The sequence below is a fragment of the Anas acuta genome, chromosome 1 (genome assembly GCF_963932015.1).
Source record: "Anas acuta chromosome 1, bAnaAcu1.1, whole genome shotgun sequence".
NCBI classification, from domain to species: Eukaryota; Metazoa; Chordata; class Aves; order Anseriformes; family Anatidae; genus Anas; species Anas acuta.
In genome coordinates, this window is record NC_088979.1 from 124,966,538 (window position 1) to 124,985,582 (window position 19,045).

Here is a 19,045-nt window from a genome sequence, read left to right on the forward strand (position 1 = left end):
TCCTTTTATTATCAGTACTAGGGTGTAAAAATGTCAAAAAGATGAAAATATGTAATATGAATTTGTTGCTACTAAAGCTGAACTGAAGTTTGATCTCCATAGCAGAGCAGTTGCGTAGTAGGGGTCCAGGGAATTCTCAGAAAATAGGAATGGGATTTAAAAGGAAAAGAAAAAGGAAAAAAAAAAAAAAAGCTGATTGACTTAATACTTTGCCAAAGACTACACAAGAAAGAAGAGAAGCCTTTTTTTGGATGGAGAGAGTTTGGACAGTCAGATGTAACTCTGGAGTGTGAAAGCTGTGTGGGTGAACCAAAGTTTGAAAGGGACACAATGTTCGCTAAAGAAAACTCTTCTGGGATACAGAAGCAGTTCTTTTCTTTGAAGAAATGATGTTCATTTTGCACCCTAAAGCAAATATTTCTGGTTGGTTTAGAATTAGAATAGTTCAGTTGAAAAGTGGTCACTGGTTGCACCAGCGCTAGATATGGCAGGAGAATCACCTCTTTTGACTGTCTTGCTATGCTGTGTTTAATGCACCCCAGTTAGTTTGCCATCTTGGCTGCCAGGGCACGCTGCTGATTCGTGTTGAGCCTGCTATCAGTCGGCACCCCCAGATCCTAGGGCTGCTCCCCAGCCACTCATATCCCCTTCTATACCTGTGTCTGGTATTACTCTGTTCCAAGTACAGAACCTGACGTTTTCACTTGTTGAATTCCGTGCCACTGATGATTGCCCATTCTTTCAGTCTACCTAGAACCTTTTGCGAGGTCTCTCATCCCTTGAGTCAACAGCACCTCCCAGTTTAGTATCATTAGCAAACTTGCTGAGGATGCACTCCACTCCTGCATACAGGTAGTTGATAAAAATCTTGAAGAGAACTGGCCCTAGAATCGAGCCAGCCTGATGCAGTCCCATTCAGTACGATTGTCTGTGTGCTACCATTCAGCCAGTTCATCACCCAGCATAGTGTGTACCTATTCATCTCACAGGTTGTCCAGAAGGATGCAGTGAGGGACAGTACCAAAGGCCTTACTAAAATGCAGAAAAATTACATCTACTGCCTTCCCTTCATCCAATAAGTGGGTGACCTTATCGTAGAAAGATTCCAAATGATTAAAATAGAACTTTTCCTTCATGAACCTATGTTGACTATGTCTAATAGCCTTCTTCTTTAACTGCCTCTCAGTAGCATTCAGGATAACCTCCGTAAGTTTTCCAGGTACTGAGGATAGACTGTTACGTCTGTAGTTTCTTTGGTCTTTTCTCATGCACTTCTTGTACATTAGGATAACATTAGCCAGCTTCCAGTCAGCAGGGTTCATCCCAGACTCCCAAGCCCCTTGGTAAATTGTTGAGGGGAGTCCAGTTATAACACCTGTTAACTCCTTCAGTACTCCAGGGTGAATACTGTCAGACCCCATGGATTTATAAATGTTCAATTGATACAACTTGTCCTTTTAATTTCAGTGACCACAAATGGAAAGTCAAATTTAACAAAGATGTTAAATATCTCAACCTTTTCCTCATTCTCCCTTGTTAGGTGACTATCCAGTGTTTTCCTTGGACTTTCTCTTGCTTAACATACTTTCAGAGGCCTTTTCTTTTTTTTTTTTTTTTGGTTGTGTGATACTGCATTGGCTAGGATCAACTCAAGATAAGCTTAGTTTTACCTTGATTTCTTCCTACAAATGTGAACTTTGGCTCTATAATCTCCCTGTGAACCCTAACCTTGCTTCCAGAGATCAGGTACTTCTTTTGCCCAGGTTCCAAGAGGAGTTCCCTGTTTAGCCAAGCCAATCTTCTGCCCCACTTGTTTGACTTGCAACATGGTGCCTGCTCCTGGGCTTTTAAAAGGTGGTTCTTGAAAAGTGACCAGCTTTCAGGGATCCCTAAATCCTCTTTAGAGTATATTCCCAGGAGACACTGTTAACTAGCTTCCTTAGTAGCTTAAAGTCCAGGGTGACAACTCTGTTGACGTTTTCTCCTTACAACACAAGTTTTAAACTGATATTTCATGATTGCTGTGGCCAAGATAGCCACCTACATTCACATCTCCCAAAAGGCCTGTAGTCTCAAATAGCAGGTCTAGGAAGGCATCTTTCCTAGTTGGCTCGCTAAACATTTGTGACAGGAGGTTGTCTTCAAAATGCTTTGGCAATTTCTCAGACTTGTCAGTATTCCTCCAGTTTATGCCTGGGAAGTTGAACTCTCCCAGAATGGTGAAGACAACCAACCAGGAGATTTCTCCTAATTGCTTATAGAATAGCTCATCTATGCCATCATCCTGGGTGGGTGGTCAACAATAGACACCCATGACACCCACAACAAAATATATTTGCTTTGCTGTCCATCCCCTTAATTCTCACCCAGAGGCTCTCTACCACATCCTGCCCTAACTACGACACCAGATGTACACCAAGTTTTGTGGATGACACCAAGTTAAGGGGAAGTGTCGATCTGCGGGAGGGTAGGAAGGCCCTGCAGAGGGACCTGGATAGGATGGGTCAATGGGCAGAGGCCAATGAGGTTCAACGTGGCTACAGGCTGGGTCCTGCACTTTGGTCACAACAACCCTATGCAATGCTACAGGGTTGGGGCAGAGTGGCTGAAAAGCTGTGCAGAGGAAAAGGATCCGGGGAGTTGGTCAATGCTTGTCCAAACTTGAGCCAGCAGTGTGCCCAGGTGGCCAAGAAGGCCAACAGCATCCTGGAATGTTGTTCCTGTATCAGGAATAGTGCAGCCAGCAGGAGCAGGGAGGTGATCGTCCCCCTGTACTCTGCTCTGGTGAGGCCGCATCTCAAGTAGTGTGTTCAGTTTTGGGCCCCTCACTACAAGAAGGACATCGAGGCCCTGGAGCGTGTCCAGAGCAGGGCTATGAAGCTGGTGAAGGGCCTGGAGCACAAGTCCTGTGAGGAGCAATTGAGGGAACTGGGATTGTTTAGTCTGGAGAAGATGAGGCTCAGGGGACTCTTAAGTCTGCATTTAATGAACCCACCACACCTTTCCGTGTAATTTTTGTTCCTTTTTTTGCAGAGAGAAGAAAGCCTAGGACTGGTCATCTGACAGGGTTTACAAATGCTCCAATCCCTACTCCTAATAGTTTCAGCTCTGTAGGGAAAGGAAACTGCCTGGAAGTGAGAAGTGGAAGGGGCAGGACTGAGGACAAAGAATTGAGTCTTTAACTCATTCCAGGCATTGCTGTGGAAAATTTTTGTTTTCATGTTAACAAGGGAAGCAAATGGTAATCAAGATCTTCCTCTTCCCTCTGCATGTAGTTAGAGCCAATTTTTATTTCCTCCACATTCACACATCAGACACACATCTGTCTTCTACAGGTTCCTCTAATTCTCGTTAGACCTCTGTGTTCTCTGTCCCTATTGTAGCTTCTACTTTCTCTGTCTAGAAAGAGGGATTTGCTCGTAGTTGTTTGCACTGGGTCTAATGAGTACAATTCGTTCCTCTTTCCACGGTCAACTGGTTAATACAATGTTAAGGGAGAAATCGTAAATACATAGAAATTGGGAATTCTGTTGTGTGGTGGTCATTGTGTCCTGTAAACATAGAGTTTATGTTTGCATAACAAGAAGACAGCCATATCTTTTTCTGGCTAAGTGCCAGGAAGTACCCATCCTTTTGTGGGATCAGAGCCCAAGATTTTGGCTTCCAAATCTTGTGATAAGAACAAAAGTGGGTGCTAAGAAGTAAGGGCTTTTTTATTACTGAATTTACTTCAAACTGTAATCCTGGAGGGTAGTCCTCAGGTGGAGTACCAGTTACTGAAACTGAGTGACTATTCATCTGATTTTCCTCTCCCTTACCCCGTGGTCAGTGTGCCAACATAGCTATATTAGTTTAAAATCCATAGAAGCCATCAGAAGGAGACTATTATTTTCCCAGGCTGTGTTAATGCTTCATTGCATGATTCTTGGCAAACAACCTAAATCACCTAGTATTTGCCTTTAAATGTAGGGTTTATTCAAACCCAGGGAAACAAAGCTGGAATTCAGACTAAGCTAGCAAACAAGCACTAAATTTCTGGGCAATGTTAATCACCAACTTTCACTCAGAAATCATATATAAAACAGCAGTCAAGTCTTAGGAGAGATTATGTGAAAAACTCAGAGCTTCCAGGCTTGCCCAGAGGATGGGCAAGGGGAATGCGCTGTCATTCTTGATCCGCCTGCAGTTTTTGAGCACCTTGGGGCTTACGACAAATAAATCTGTGTCAAGGATTCCGCTTCTCCAGAACTTCTCTATTTTCCTGTGTTAGCGTGCCAAGGATTTGGTTTCAGGGTAGCCAAATCTGAAATGTATGTGAAGGCCATAGAGACCGATGTTGGCACAGGATCCTGCCCAGGAAAGGGCAAAGTCTGCCCCAGAACAACACCTTCTCTTGCCATAGGCGTAGTGTTCGTCAGCCTTGTGAATTCGGAATGACACGAAGTGGGTGGGACTTGGTCAAACTCTCCTCCTCAAAACTCTTCCTGTCTGCACAGTCACAGAAGCCTCAGCTCAGCAGGAGACGATTTTGCTGAAGAGCTAGTCCAAACTTTCGACCTGAGGGAAGCTAAATATAGCACGTGTCTCCCAATAGACTTCAAAGGCTTTGGCAACAAAGGTCAGTACCGTTCTCCTCGCTTCATAGATGGGAAAAACAAAGCTGCAGAAGAGGGAAATTATTTCCTTGATATCATGAGGCAGTTTAGAACAGAATACTAGGGCATGAAAATCCTGTGCCCAGACCCGCTCTGCTAGGTCCCATGTGGCTTAAACTGTCAGTTGTGACAGGGAACTGCTTGTCTCTATTGTTTCTATCAACCCTCTTCCTCTTCATGTCACCACCTAATACTCCTTGCTTTTAGTGTCTGAACAGCTAGAAAAAGTGCATCTTTGGAAACTTATGCCACAGCAGGCATGTGTATTTCTATACATACCCAATTGGGAAGAAAATTGGAAACTGCATGTTTGAATTACGCCATGTATTGTGCTGATCAGGTCTTTTTATTGTCTGTCACCTTCCATGTAAGCCACCTCTACCAGGCAAGTTCCTAGTAGACTTCTTGGAGTTTCTGTCATTCTCCCTCTCCAAACCAATTGTTAATGGGAATGTATTCATCCTTATTTCCTTGTTCTCCTCTTTGAGAATTTGCAGAATGTGTTAAAACAGTCGCTTCCTTTAGCAGTTTAGCAGTTCTGTATTGCTGAGCCATACTGCAATGAATGTTGCTCTTCTCTCCATCAGATTAGAGTGGCTTGAAGATGAAACCCTCTGCTACCTATGAGCTGTTAGTAGACAGTGTTGGAGAATGGGACTTCACGGGTGGTTTTGTTCCTTGTGAGCTGCTGCTTGTTGGAGAGGATGCCTACCCTGTGCTTCTGAGCGCTGAGAAGCAGGTTCTGATCGCTGTTTCACGGTATGGGAAAGGCAAGATGGTGGTTATTTCCCACGAGGGAATCATGAAGAGCTCCAAGTTTTCCCAGTTCCTCAGAAATGCTGTGGAGTGGCTCAAGCCTTCCCCTGCGGCCCTGGTTGGGTCCCATCACCGGTTGGATTCCCTCTCCCAGCTGCTCCTTGGGGCTGGCATCAAAGTAGAGGCTGGGGTAGCGCTCAGCACCCACCACGGGGTGTACTGTATGGATGCCTATGACAGCACGCAGGCAAAAGACATAGTTTGCTTTGTAAAGGAAGGTGGAGGCCTGCTCATTGGAGGCCAGGCTTGGCACTGGGGTAGTCTACATGGGAAGGAGAAGGTGCTGTTTGAATTCCCTGGGAACCAGGTGACCAGTGTGGCTGGTGTGTACTTCACAGGAAATCCTGTAGCGGAAGGGATCTTCAAAGTTGCCAAGAAAATTCCAAAGATCCCCTTAACTGTTCCGTGAGTATCTGAATTGTTCTGTCTATTTAAACAAGTTATGCAAATGAGATGTTTACAGAAGATCCTTGAGGTAAGAGATGACGATGTTTGAATGCTGGTTCTTTAATAGCCAGGGTGGGATGCAGCTGTAGTCTTCAGATGTAAGAGAGAATCTCCTTGCTGTTTGTAATCTGAAAGAATGATGACTTTGCTTCCAGGGGAGTGGGTTAGGACATTCATTCAGGGTCAAGAAATGAGTGCAGCCATGTTGTAGAGCTGTCTCCCTGACCAGCTGTGCCTGTGAGCACCACACAGCAAGCTGGGGAAAGGAGGAGCAACTCCCCGGCTCCTATCCCATCCTTTCCCCCAGGGTGGGTATGTTCAGGCCAACTTTCACACAGTTCAAAACCACACTGGAGATGGAGCACCTCACCAGCACTCTGGGCTGGGCTCTGCCTGACAGCTGCTAAACCTGCTTAACCTGCAAAAATTTCCTTTTTGCAAGTGAAACCGCTGGACTGATGCTGAGCTGAGGAGGCAGGCCTGGTGCCACCTCCCTTCTCCAGAAGACACAGGCTGTTAGCAGGAACCCGCTGTGCTTCAAGTTAGTTTGGGATTCTAGCTTGGCCTTTTGGTCTCAGAGCAGCAGGTTGTGAAACTCTGAGCTGTTGTGTCTTGTATTGCAGAGCAGACAGCAGTGCCCTGGACTTTGCCCCTCTGTCTTCCTCCACCTCCCCTTGCCACTGAGCATACTGGACTGTGCCTAGCACCACTTTCTGCTCAGTTAGGGAAAGTGCCATGGGATCTCAGTGGAGCAGGAGCGGTGCTATGCTTCCTGTGTGTGGCCGTTTCACCTCACTGCAGTGGAAGTTGCAGTGACAGAAATAAAATTCCCAGAAAGTCTTTCATTTACTTCACAGTGTCAGTAAAGTAATAATCAGAAGAGAGGTGCAGTTTCCTGTCCTATGGGTGTGCACAAGGGCAGCATGTTTTATTGTAACTGAGCTGGCTGCAATGGCCATGTAACAACAGATTCTTTTCAGGTGTCAAAGAAAAATTGTGTTTGCCCAAATGGAGAAAATTATGTAATTGCAACCGATTGAACATGTCTTTCTCCACAGTGTCATATAGACGCTATAAGGAAATAGCAAAAATACAAGAGCCTTACATGGTAAAAGCTCCACAAAGATACTGTGGAGGATAACTGGTAGGAATTTTGGGGTCTGTCTTTTGGGGTCTATCTATCCTTTCTTCACTTCTTAACAGAACACACAGAGAAATCTTTTGGGCTTGTCCAGTTTATGATACTTAGGGTGGAGTAGTTCAAGGAAGTTTCTGCTACAGGAGATATGCTGATTTCCTCATCATTTGCAGGTTAAATTTGCAAAAGACTTGCTTAAAAAATATGAAAGCTCCTTTGACTTTTGAGATCCCGCATTTGGATTTTCAGGCTGCTCTTCAAAGTAACAGGCCTGGAAACTTTTATTTGTCTTCATTTGTAAATGAGTGCTGAGATTCTTACAGATCTGGTAGACTGCAAAAACTGAATCTTTAAAAGAAAAAAAAAAGATTGATGGATTTTACTTTATTTTTAAAATGAAAGAAGTGACAACATGATGTACTAGGGTGAGAGAGGAAGAAGAGGCAGGGACAGACACGGCAGCTGTTTAAGCAGAGGATTCTGGAATGGGGGCTAACTTGAACCTCTCTTGGTTTTGCAGACACCAGGCCAGTCTTGGCCTCGATTCTGCTTTTCTCCTGCATGGTGTGTCAGAGCTGGATATGGTGACAGAGGGCACACCCTCCATCTTGCTGGTGCATGGTGTACTCTCCTTCCCGCTCTGCCTGGACAGCTCGCACCGCTGCCTCTTAGCTGCAGCACGCTATGGCCGAGGCCGTGTTGTGGTGGCAACCCATGAGAGTCAGCTCCTCTCCCCAAAGATGGCCAAATTCCTGCTCAATGCTGTCCGCTGGCTAGATGCTGGGAGAAAGGGGCTGGTGGGTGTGGATGCCAGCCTGGAGAAACTGTGTGGCCTCTTCAGTGAGGAAGAGGTGAAGTCACAGGTATCAGAGCTGACAGGCAACATGAGCGTATACTGCTGTCCTTCTTACAGTGACAAACAGGTGGAGACAATTCATGCTTTTGTAGCAGAAGGGGGTGGCCTACTGATTGGAGGCCAAGCCTGGTATTGGGCTTCCCAGAACCGCGGCAAAGCTGCAGTGGCAGAATATCCTGGCAACAAAATCCTCAACCGCTTTGGGCTGAGCATCCTGGGGCAGAGTGTCGAGGCAGCAAAGCTCCCAGCCACAGCATTCGGGGAGCACTATCACTTTCGCAAGGCACTCTCTCTTTTCAAGAGCCATGTAGACAAGGCTGAGGATCTCAAAGCTCCCCTGAAAGGCTGGCTGCCAAGGCTGGCACAAGACTGTGCTGCCTTTCTGCGCATCCCTGCCCAGGACTGCCCTGCATATGCCTCACTGCACCGCATCCTGGCCAAAGTGCTTCGCCAAAGTGGGATCCCGCACGTCAGCAGGCACAAGCCTGTCAAGAGCAACTCCAAAGAGGCAGCCCTGCTCTGCATGGCAACTGAGCTGTCATACACCATGACAGACTGTGCAGCCCTAGTGCAGAAATCTGCCACTGGGGTCTGTTCCCTTCCTGTTACCGTGGAAATCGATGGCACTAATCCAGGTGAGTACCGTATCTCCCTTCCTCTTGAGGCATGCTGGCGCTGGGATCAGCAAGGCACTTGCCCTCTGTGTGTATGTCTGAACATGAGGACAGATGTCCAGTTGCACTGTGGGCTTGTGGGGATGCTGGCCTCTGTGTGGTGGCAGGCAGGCTCCTTTTATGGCTGGCACTGATTTTAGCGCTCTGAAACATGCCATGGAAGTCTTGCATCCTCATAATTGGTACACAGGCACTTGGAGAAGAGCCAACTAAAGAAGCTCCTGAGGGTACTTGCACAGTGCAGTGGCTTCCTCAAGAAAGCTATAAGTTCCTCAGGAACTCCAGGCTCTGCTCTACCGTTTGTTGTCCCACTAGTGTTCTGACAGAGCCATCTTTGAGACCATCATGTGAAAAGGTGGGAGCTAGGTACAAAAGTTTTATTTTTTTATCTAGGCAATTTCAGTCTGAGTAGTAGCGGTCTCGCAACTTCTTGTATCAGCAGAGCTGATGGAGTGAAGTTGTGGTTTTGGGGTGAAAACAAGAGACTGTGAGCAGGATGGGAACTTCATAGGCTGACACCATCACTGAAGCTATGGTATTTGGTAATTACGTCCTGAATCATTTGTCTAACGTTAGGCTTTGTAGCTATATAACTTTGAGATTCCTGGTGCTGATATATTTAAACTTTAAGTAATTTCACTGGTAAGGTATTTTTCCATGGACAGATAAATCTTGAATTTTTGAATTTGAATATGATTGAGAGTTGTTGTTTGCAAACTATTCTAATGAGATAAAAAGGACAGTTCTGGAGTGGCAATGTCTTGAGTGCAGAGGAAGTTTCGAGACAAGAGTTGTGGAATAGTTGCTCACTGGTTGTAACACTAATGAGTCAGGGCAAAAGGGGAAAATTGTTAGGGTTGGTTGGATTGAAAGCATTGAATTGAATAGTGGGACTGTTCAGAATTTGTGTAATTCCACATTAAAAAAAAAAAGAAAAGTGCTGGCAACCCATGATTTGAGATTAAACAATTTCAAAAATGCCATAGGTGTAAGTTCAGCAAAATTGAGATGAATTGGTGAAAAGTTATGATATTATGTCTATTTTACATTTTTCCATGGATTAGGTTTTGCCTGACAAAATTTCTTGGAGGATGGGGAAGGTTGTAAATGAGGAGCTTTAGGATGGTCCGGCTCTTCTGAGGATTTTTGCTGTTTGGACTGAAATATTCTTAAGTAAACTTTGTCAGAACTAATGAGTGGATTTTGCCTGATCAGTACAGTAGAGATGGATCAGTTTTGCAGTGTATATCAAAAGTGTCTACTGAAATCTCCGAGGCAGAGGAGGCTTTAATTTCCATGGGAAGGCTGTCTAGAGGCTTGCTAAATTTTAGTGGTGTGGTAGGGTACCCATCTTATGCCTTGGCTAGGACAGCCCTCTAGGCATTCTCATAACTTCAGTCAGCTTAGAAATGGGAATTCGTGTGGGCCCCAGCTTATGCTGACTAGTCAGTTGGGAAAAATATGATGTCACTGTCAGTCTGTTATTTAGGAGATGTTTGATGACCATTACAACTTCAACTACGTCTAATACCATCACAGTATGCACCTTTGAGGGTAAGAGGATCTGAGTGGAGGAGGAGTTGTTTCTTTTTAAATTATTATTTTTTGTTTATTTTTTTACAAGTATTAATAAGTACCTTCGTCATTCTTGGAATTTTACGTTTGGGTGGGCTTGCTTGCTAATTGTGTGACGATCTTGTTCATGCCAATACCCTTTCCCTTTAAAGCTGTATTTCCAACAGATTGGATAAAATGTGAGACAATTGTGCATGTGTAGAGACAAGGGCAGAAATTCTTTTACTGCAGCTTGAAATCTCCAGAGTCCATAACATCAGGCTGAAGAGTTTCTGACTGTTCAGATCTGTGTTCTCTCACATTTTAGGTAAGACAGCCTGGAGGAGTACAGGACTCTATCTCCCTGAGGGTCACACAGCCGTTATAACATTCCCTTGTCGGCTGGTCGGTGCTGGTCTGCAGGTGAGCCCTTACTAGTTTGGCTACTGCTTACACAATGTCAGCTGGACACTCGAATATAGGTCTTAGGCCTTGTCAGTCCTTTCCTTCTGCTGCCACCCTGTGGCACTTTCCATGCATTGTCATCATTTTTCACTTTGTTTCCACTCCTTGCATTCCTCGTCTGTGTGCTGGCAGGATAATTGATTGTGGCTGCTGCCTGGAGACTGCTTGCTGTACCTGTTCTGTTGCCGTGCAGAGAGAACTGATCAAGGTGATTCTAGGCCCAAATAAGTACTTGGGTGGGCCCTTCTAATCATGAAACTTAGTTCTGTCTCTTTCCAGAACTCTCCTAATGTACTTCCACAATGCTGCTACTGTTGCTCTCATAGATGTATCCAGATCAGATATAAACCAGTTAACTGGAATCCTGTTCTCATCAAAGAACAAAGCAGACAAAAGCTCACCTGCTTGGGTATGTTTTGCAGTAAGCTTCCTGCAGCTGAAACTCAAGATTAACTCAGGTATTTTTGTATAATCTTGCAGCCACTTTCTGTCTGTTTTACTGTATCAGGGCCGAGGAAGAGGCACAATAAAACAACCCAGGAGTGACCACACCTCTCCACCTCATATGTTATAGGATGTGACTTTGATGCTGGTGCAGGGTGAAGAAAAAATAAATACAAGTAAAGTACAGTGAAAAAAAAAACATTGCAATTCTGTGAACTGCCAATGAAGGATATAGCAGACCCCGGTAAAAATAGGAGCAGAGCCGTGAGACTGTCCGAGATAGAGACAGCACTAAACTTTTTAACTTTTTTTTTTTTTGTTGTTTTGTTTTGTTTTGTTTTGCTGCTTCTGGCCACCACAGGCTGAACACTTGAACAATTCTGAAGTTAGAAAGCTGTTTCTGCACATGTGCCCTGCAGGAACAGCGCTACAGCAGAGGGCTCAGGGTGCTATAGTTCGTTGGCAAAGTTGTACTTGAAGCATTTTACCCAGCTGCTCACAAATCACCTACCCTTCTGTTTGCCAGGTGCAGGTTGGGTGTCATGCGGATGACCTCTCTAATGCTGAAGAGCTGAAACGAGCCCCAGTGGTAATACGTACCTGTGATATTACCTGCCAGAAACAGTCAGTTTCCTGCCTCTGGGGTGGCCTCATTTACATCATAGTACCAGAAAGGAGCGTCCTGGGAAAAGTGCCCATCACTGTAGAAGGGGCAGTCAGAGCTCCTTTCTTCAAGCTTGGTAGGTTTATTTACCTTGGTGCCTTTCTTAGTGCTGCTCATGATGCTGCTATCCCTGTGACTGAAATGAAAGATGCTGCCATGCTTAGGAGCACCTGACTGTGTTTAGTAATGCCTAGACTCAGTTTCCTTGGTTTGTCTTGCTCTGGGATTCCAGGTAGTTCACATATTCACTCTGTGCCTGCTGTCACATGAGGGAGGTGAGGGAGCTGTCACAAAAAGGGCAGGGTTTGTCTAAACCAACATTTCTTAGTGGTTGAAATTGTCATTTCTGGTGAAAACCATGTGTTGATGGGAGTGTTCTGTCACAACAAAGCTTATCTTGCACTCTGTGTGCTTTAGTGTGATAAATCTCTGTGGTGAATTTTCCATGATTTCTGTCATTTTCTCTTTCCTTGTGGTATGCAACATCTTGTTCCTCTATCAAATTAAACAGAAATCAGTGTTGTTAGACGGAGAAAAAACTCCATTGGAGAAGAAGAAGCAAGATCATCAAGTGAGACTGGAGAAGCCTGCTTCTTATTCTCAGAAGGAAAACAGAGATTTGTTCTTGCCATGCTAACTACTTTGGTATATGACAGTTTGCTCCCATCTGTCTCCCATCCATAAGAGCCTAAGGCTTCCCAAGTACAGGGTGAGGATTAACTAATTAACAACCAACCACCTGCAGTTGCACACCTACCACGTACTGTTTTCCAAGAGAATTTCTCAACTGTGATCTGTTTCTTCAACTTGACTTCTGGGAGTGTGCTCAAAAGTTAGAGCTGTGGTTAACTGATTTTCTGTGTTGATGTAGGGGAGACCTGTGAAAACCAGTGGAAGGCCAGTATCCGGCACTACCCTGCTCCCTGGGCAGAACTGGCAGCTGAGAGTCTCATCCTGACGGTACCAGCTGACAGCATCCGCCACTTGGAGAACCCAAAACCACTGCTGACCCTGTGGAATGAGATCATGGTGGCAATAAGCAAATTGGCAGCCATACCAACAAAGTTCCCAAGGCCAGAGAGGATTGTAGCAGATGTCCAGATCTCATGTGGTAGGTGCACTGACAAATGGCATTTCTCAAGTGGCTACAAGGCAAGTGGCCTCTAGTAGCAAGATCTGTTCCTGCGAAGTCACTTCAGTAAAGCCGGACTGGAAACATACGTAAAGGGTCAAATGATTGTGATCCTTGCATAATTGTGAGCTACTCAAACAGTATGAAAATACAGTAAGACAGTACTTATAAAAATTAAATAGACCCGTTCAGATGCCTCTCTGTCTAAACCAGCCTTGTCTCACTCAGCTGTTCTGCTGCCTGGATGTGTTAAGAGGCAGAGCTGGTGACTGCAGGGTTTTTTGTCTCCTTCCTGAATGTACTGCTGAATCAGTACAGCTGGGAGACATTGATCTAATTTCTGTTTTTTTTTTTTTTTTTTTTTTCCTGCCTCAGCCATAGGATTGTTTGCTTACATTCAGTGATAATTGTTATACTCGTGTGTACCTACCTGCTGGAAACAGGCTGTGCAAAGGTTACTGTGGGCAAACCTTAGTTGGAAAAGATGTGCCTGAGGTGATGGCAGTGGAGAAGCAGAAGCAATACTACTGTTAAAGCCCATGAGTTTGTAGTTTTGCAGTTGATACTCCATGACCCCAGCTTTTCAAGTTGTGTGCTGAGTGTATTTGAATGAGTCAAGCTAGATGATAAATTCAGAACCTTGTAATACTATTTTTTCAATTGGTTTTCAAATCACGTTGGTGAAATTCATTATCCCAAAATGAGGCAAGGTCTTGGCACAAACCCTGATGCCCTAATCCTTTGCTAAGGCACATGGGAATAATCTGTTACACATTTTGGGAACGTTAAGTTCAGCTATGCTAAGCAAATGCCAGTTAAAAAGACCATTGGCTGCAAACACAAAATTCCCTCCTGTTTTGGGTGGAATAAATGGTTTCACTCACATTTCTGGACCTGATTTTTTTGCATGCCTATGGCTTTTAATTACACGCATCCCTCTTATTAGAAATTGGGGAGCTCAAGATCTTAAATAGTTTCTGCAGGAAGGGGGTTGTGATTGATGTCCTCTCACTTGAGTACTATACAGGCTTATTGTTCGGTTAAAGCCAGCTGTGTAGGCTCCCTACATGTATGTAGTGAGAATAAGGGCTGTTTATCCACTTCTACGATAGGTGTTTGATTTTGGGGAGATGATTCTTTTATGAAGCTTTGGGAATCTTTAAGAATAAGGACAAGTCAAGGATGAAAACACCAAGGAGACTTGGGAAAAATCCCTTGCAGTACAAAATTCTTGCCTTGCATGACACTGGGAAATTATTTATAGAACAGCTATTCTGTGAGGTTAAGAGCTGACTTCAGCATGACAAGTTTTGCAGCCCTCGAGCATGGCAAGCTGTAACATCCATGTATTTTGTCTACACTGCTAACTTCTGGAGTGCAGACATGCAGGATCCACACTCTACACAGGAAGTCAAACTCTGCCAGGGTGCTGAATCACATTATTGCACGTTTGGGTAGGTGTCAGCTGTGCTTGGTTTGTGAGCATTCGGGGGTATTCTGGGCAAGAGACAGGAAAGAAAGTCTGCCCCAAACCTGAACCTTCCTTCAACCAAAAATCTCATCCTCAGCCCAACTGTGAGTGTACACTTAAATATAAAAAGGCAAAGTAGGTGAAACTGTACTTAACTGATAGTACTGTCTCTATCTCTTCTTTGATACAGTAACGCTTGTACTATTTCCTTATCTCACAAAAAGGAAAAAAAAAGTCACTTATGGTAATCTTAGAATGATAGAATGTTTCAGGTTGGAAGTGACCTCAAAGATTATCTAGTTCCAACCCCCTGCAATAGGCAGGGACGCCACTGCTAGATTAGGTTGCTCAGGACCTCATCTAACCTGGTCTTGAACACCTCAAGGAATGGAGCCTCCACAACCTCTCTGGGAAACCCATTCCAGTGCCTCAGCACCCTCTGAGTGAAGAATTTCCTCCTAACCTCTAACCTAAATCTCCTTTCTTTTAGTTTAAAATCATTCCCCCTCATCCTGTCAATATCTGATTGAGCAAAAAGTTGCTCTCCATTTTTCTTTTTAAGTGCCCTTCAAGTACTGAAAGGTTACAATGAGGTAACCTCACTCCGGAGCCTTCTCTTCTCCAGGCAGATCAGCCCCAGCTCTCTCAGCCTTTCTTCACAGGAGAGGTGCTCCAGCCCTCTGATCATCTTTGTGGCCCTCCTCTGGACCCACTCTAACAGATCCACATCCTTCTTGTGCTGGGGGCCCCTCACCTGGATGCAGCACTCCAGGTAGGGCCTCAAAAGGGTAGAGCAGAGGGGGACAATCACCTCCCTTGACCTGCTGGTCACCCCTCTGTTGATGCTGCCCAGGATGCAGTTAGCCTTCTGGGCTGCAAGCACGCACTGACAGTTCACGTTGAGCTTTCCATCCACCAGAACCCATAAGTCCTTCTCTGCAGGGCTGCTCTCAATGAGTTCTTCTCCCAGTCTGTCCTCATGCCTGGGACTGCCCCGGCCCAGGTGCAGCACCTTGTGCTTGAACTCGTTGAACCTCATTAGGTTCACATGATCCCACTTCTCAAGCTTGTCCAGGTCCCTTTGGATGGCATGCCTTCCTTCTGTTGTATCAACTGTACCACTCAGCTTGGTGTCTTTTGTGAACTTGCTGAGGGTGCACTCAATCCCACTGTCTATGTTGCTGATAAAGGTATGGAACAGTACTGGTCCCAGGACAGACCCCTGAGGCCTTCACTTCACCGGCCTTCACTTGGACATAGAGCCATTGAATACAGCTTGTAATGTAATTGTAATACAGCATGGTTTGTGAGATGGAGGAAAGGTGCTGGAGAAATGAAAAAGAAATACAGTTACTTATGTTTAAGAGGCACTGGGGTAAGTACTTATGTTTTTCTTGCAGGCTGGATGCATTCTGGCTACCCCATCATGTGCCACATCGATTCAGTGAAGGAGATGATAGATGTGAAGCACATGAAAACTACTGGTCTTTGGGGTCCTGTCCATGAGCTGGGACACAATCAACAGCAGCAAGCATGGGAGTTTCCACCTCATACCACAGAGGCCACCTGCAATCTCTGGTCTGTCTATGTGCATGAGAAGGTGCTGGGGATTCCCAGGCATCAGGCACATGAGGCACTTACGTCACAGTGCCGGGAGGAAAGGATAAGAGAGTATCTGAAGAAAGGTGCTCAGCTAAAGGACTGGAACGTATGGACTGCTCTGGAGACATACCTGCAGGTAACTGGGAAAAGCGAGTGTATTAGTCACTGCACCAAGCCTGTCTGCATTTAAGAAGCGATTGGACTGTGCACTTAGCCACATGGTCTAAACTTTTGGATAGACCTGTGCAGTGCCAGGAGTTGGACTTGATGATCCTTATGGGTCCCTTCCAACTCGGGATATTCTATGATTCAGTAGTTGGTGAACCCTGTGTCAGAAGGATGTCTTCAGCCTGGTGACTCCAGGTGTCATGCCAGTGTTTGCTTACAATCCGGATTCATCATAGGTCCAGAAATCACTTGAGAGATGCACACGTAGATTGTGTAGTGCTAGCATCTCCTGTTACCCTTCCTTTGAAAGACTGGGGCTTAACTGCTCAGGAACAGAACTTAGTACAATATATTAATCTCTCTCCCTAGGAGAGAAACAGGAACTGCTTGTTATATATAACAATATATACATGTATATATATTATATATATGGTATATATAATTATATAGCATATATTTATGTTTGATTATATCATGTGGAAAAAGGATGATCAAACTTGGATCTTTAGTCCTTTAATCTGCTGCAATTTTCCTGTGGGACATTGAGTTAGCTGGCAAAAAAAAAAAAAGTCCATTATGATGACTTAAGCTACTGACTGTTTTGAGGTGAATGTCCCTCAGCCCCCTTGTCTGGGAGCTCTCACATCTTCTATGAATAACAAAATATTTATTGAAGGAGTAGTGATCCTGATTTTACCACGTTCCAGAGTGGAAAATCAGTGAGCCTAAATCATCAAGCTAAAGATATTGCCTAGTCCATAGCTAGTCTCAGCACCAGGGGTTTCCATGGTCATAGGGGATTATGAGAGGTAGATAATCTGTCTGCCTGTACTTCCTAATGTAGAAATGCTGTCTGCTCCTGCTTAGCTGTTCCAGCATGATGGTGGATTTGTAGAACATGTTTTAGTGTCAAACTATTTAGTATAAGGATGTGAGATGCAAGTCATGGCTTGGTAAAGAACTAAAGATATTCAGTAGATATTCTGTATCCTGTCATGCTGTTTCAAGTCAGCTCTTCATATTAACCTCATCTTGAGCAACAACATAGGTTTCCTCTCCCTCTTTACTTTAAATTTCTTGCTCATACAAGACTATTTTTTTTATTTTTTTTTAAATCTGAAACTCCTGTGTTCTTATTCCTAGCCAAAACTCATGCTTAGCTCACAATCTCTCCTTCTTGTTTTCTGATCATGCCTTGTTCTCCTGTCTTCCTTCTGTCCAGGTTATCTGTCAGCATCCTCTTTGATACTCCTTTTGCTGCACAAGAATCTTTCTTCCACACAAACCAACAACTTGTATAGATGATTGCTGACATTTCTAGCTCCTCCCAACGCATCTTTCATCTCTGTTTGTGCTTGCAAGCCAGTGTAATGGGAAGGTGTATTTTTCTGTACTCTAAGTTGTGCTCTGAAGCCTGAAAGCTGGATACCTTCTTCTAACTTTACATTAAATCCAAAAGACACTAGAGAAACAAGGGGTGGGAGGGTCACTCTACTGTTTGTAACACAGGAATAATGTCAATGAAATGAAAAGTTCACTGTTTTATACTGTTCTTCTCCCGCAGCTGCAGGAAGGGTTTGGCTGGGACCCCTTCACTCACCTCTTCTCTGACTACCAGAAAATGTCCTCTATCCCAGAAGACAACCCTTCTAAGATGAATTTGTGGGCGCAGAAGTTTTCTCAGCAGGTGAATAGGAATCTGGCTCCTTTTTTTACAGCCTGGGGATGGCCTATCAAGAAAGAGCTGTCTGAGGAACTCTCCTCTTTACCCACCTGGGAACAGGACCCAATGAAGTCCTACAGATCATGAAAGAAAAACATCTGAACTTTGATTCTCAGATAAGGTACAGCCTATGTTTTAGGCCTTGTGTACTGCATGATTGCTCATTGGGCACTTGATGTTAGATTAATTTCTTTAGCTTGCTAGTTTAGAGTGGAGGTTAACCCCCAACAGGTGTTCAGCAGAAACTTGTATGTTGCTCAGCACCCATCTAAACCACCTTCTGAAGGCTTGAATAATAAATAAGCTTTGTTCTAGGTTCTTCACCTCAGGAGGAATGTAATTCTGAGTAGATGTAGTTCCTGCAGAACCTTTATCTGATGAAATGGAAGTTTTCAGGATGGAGCAATCACTGGAGTGGTCTCAAGCACAATACCAATAGAATAAGGGTCTCTAAAGCAAATAGTATCCTCCACAATGTTGTATTCTTCCGCTGTAATCTCAGTAATACGAGATGTTCACTATGGACATGAGTACCTATAAAATTCTTCATCTTTAATCTCCCTAACTATGCAGAAGGTCCATGCCTACTATCATGAAAATGACCTTATAATGCTTATATACAGCTTATATAACAGCTGATACTAAAATGTTGTAATTTCTTCCTGCTTTATATTGTGTGACCCAATGTCCAGCTTTGTGCAAATAAGTCAATGCTGAGTGGTAGCCATCACTCTTACTGTAGTCTGTGAGCAAGATACAAGCCATGAAATATATCAGCATAGAAACAAAGAAGAGGTGACTTGCTTATAGTTAATAGCGATCCAACTCCTGGACTCATCAGAAATTAAAAACCAGGCGATGACATGACAGCATGAAGGAGCAATCAGGAGCAGGACAGCAGCACAGCCAGCATTTTCGGAGGACCAACAGACATTAATGTTTCCCTCACCTCATTCATGATTGCTTGACTAGCACAACACACTGGTGACTACACAGTGCTGACAAGTGTTTTAATGCTTCGTCTAGTAGCATACTGGTCTGGACACCCTTCTTGTGTATCAGCAATAAATAAGACAATTCTGGATTTTCAAACTGTGTGTGGTCCTACTTTCAAGTGTGCAGTTTAAAAAAAAAAAGCCTAATAAGAAGTGATCCAAAAATTTGTTACAGCAGTTTTTCATTTTTGTTCTGTCTCAGATGTAGTTCTGACTTTTCTGTGATTCATTGGCCTAATAT

General features: G+C 44.3%; 1 protein-coding gene across 1 annotated transcript; it reads left to right on the top strand.

The window, feature by feature from the left end:
* The first annotated feature begins 4,401 nt into the window (after positions 1-4,401).
* LOC137865589 (TRPM8 channel-associated factor 2-like) lies at positions 4,402-18,901 on the top strand. The gene is made up of 8 exons (XM_068700756.1): positions 4,402-4,618; positions 5,243-5,876; positions 7,577-8,547; positions 10,469-10,563; positions 11,576-11,789; positions 12,585-12,824; positions 15,717-16,054; positions 17,805-18,901. Exons 2-8 carry the CDS (start codon positions 5,260-5,262, stop codon positions 17,877-17,879), a joined length of 2,550 nt encoding a protein of 849 aa, XP_068556857.1. The 5' UTR covers positions 4,402-4,618; positions 5,243-5,259; the 3' UTR covers positions 17,880-18,901.
* Positions 18,902-19,045: the final 144 nt, after the last annotated feature.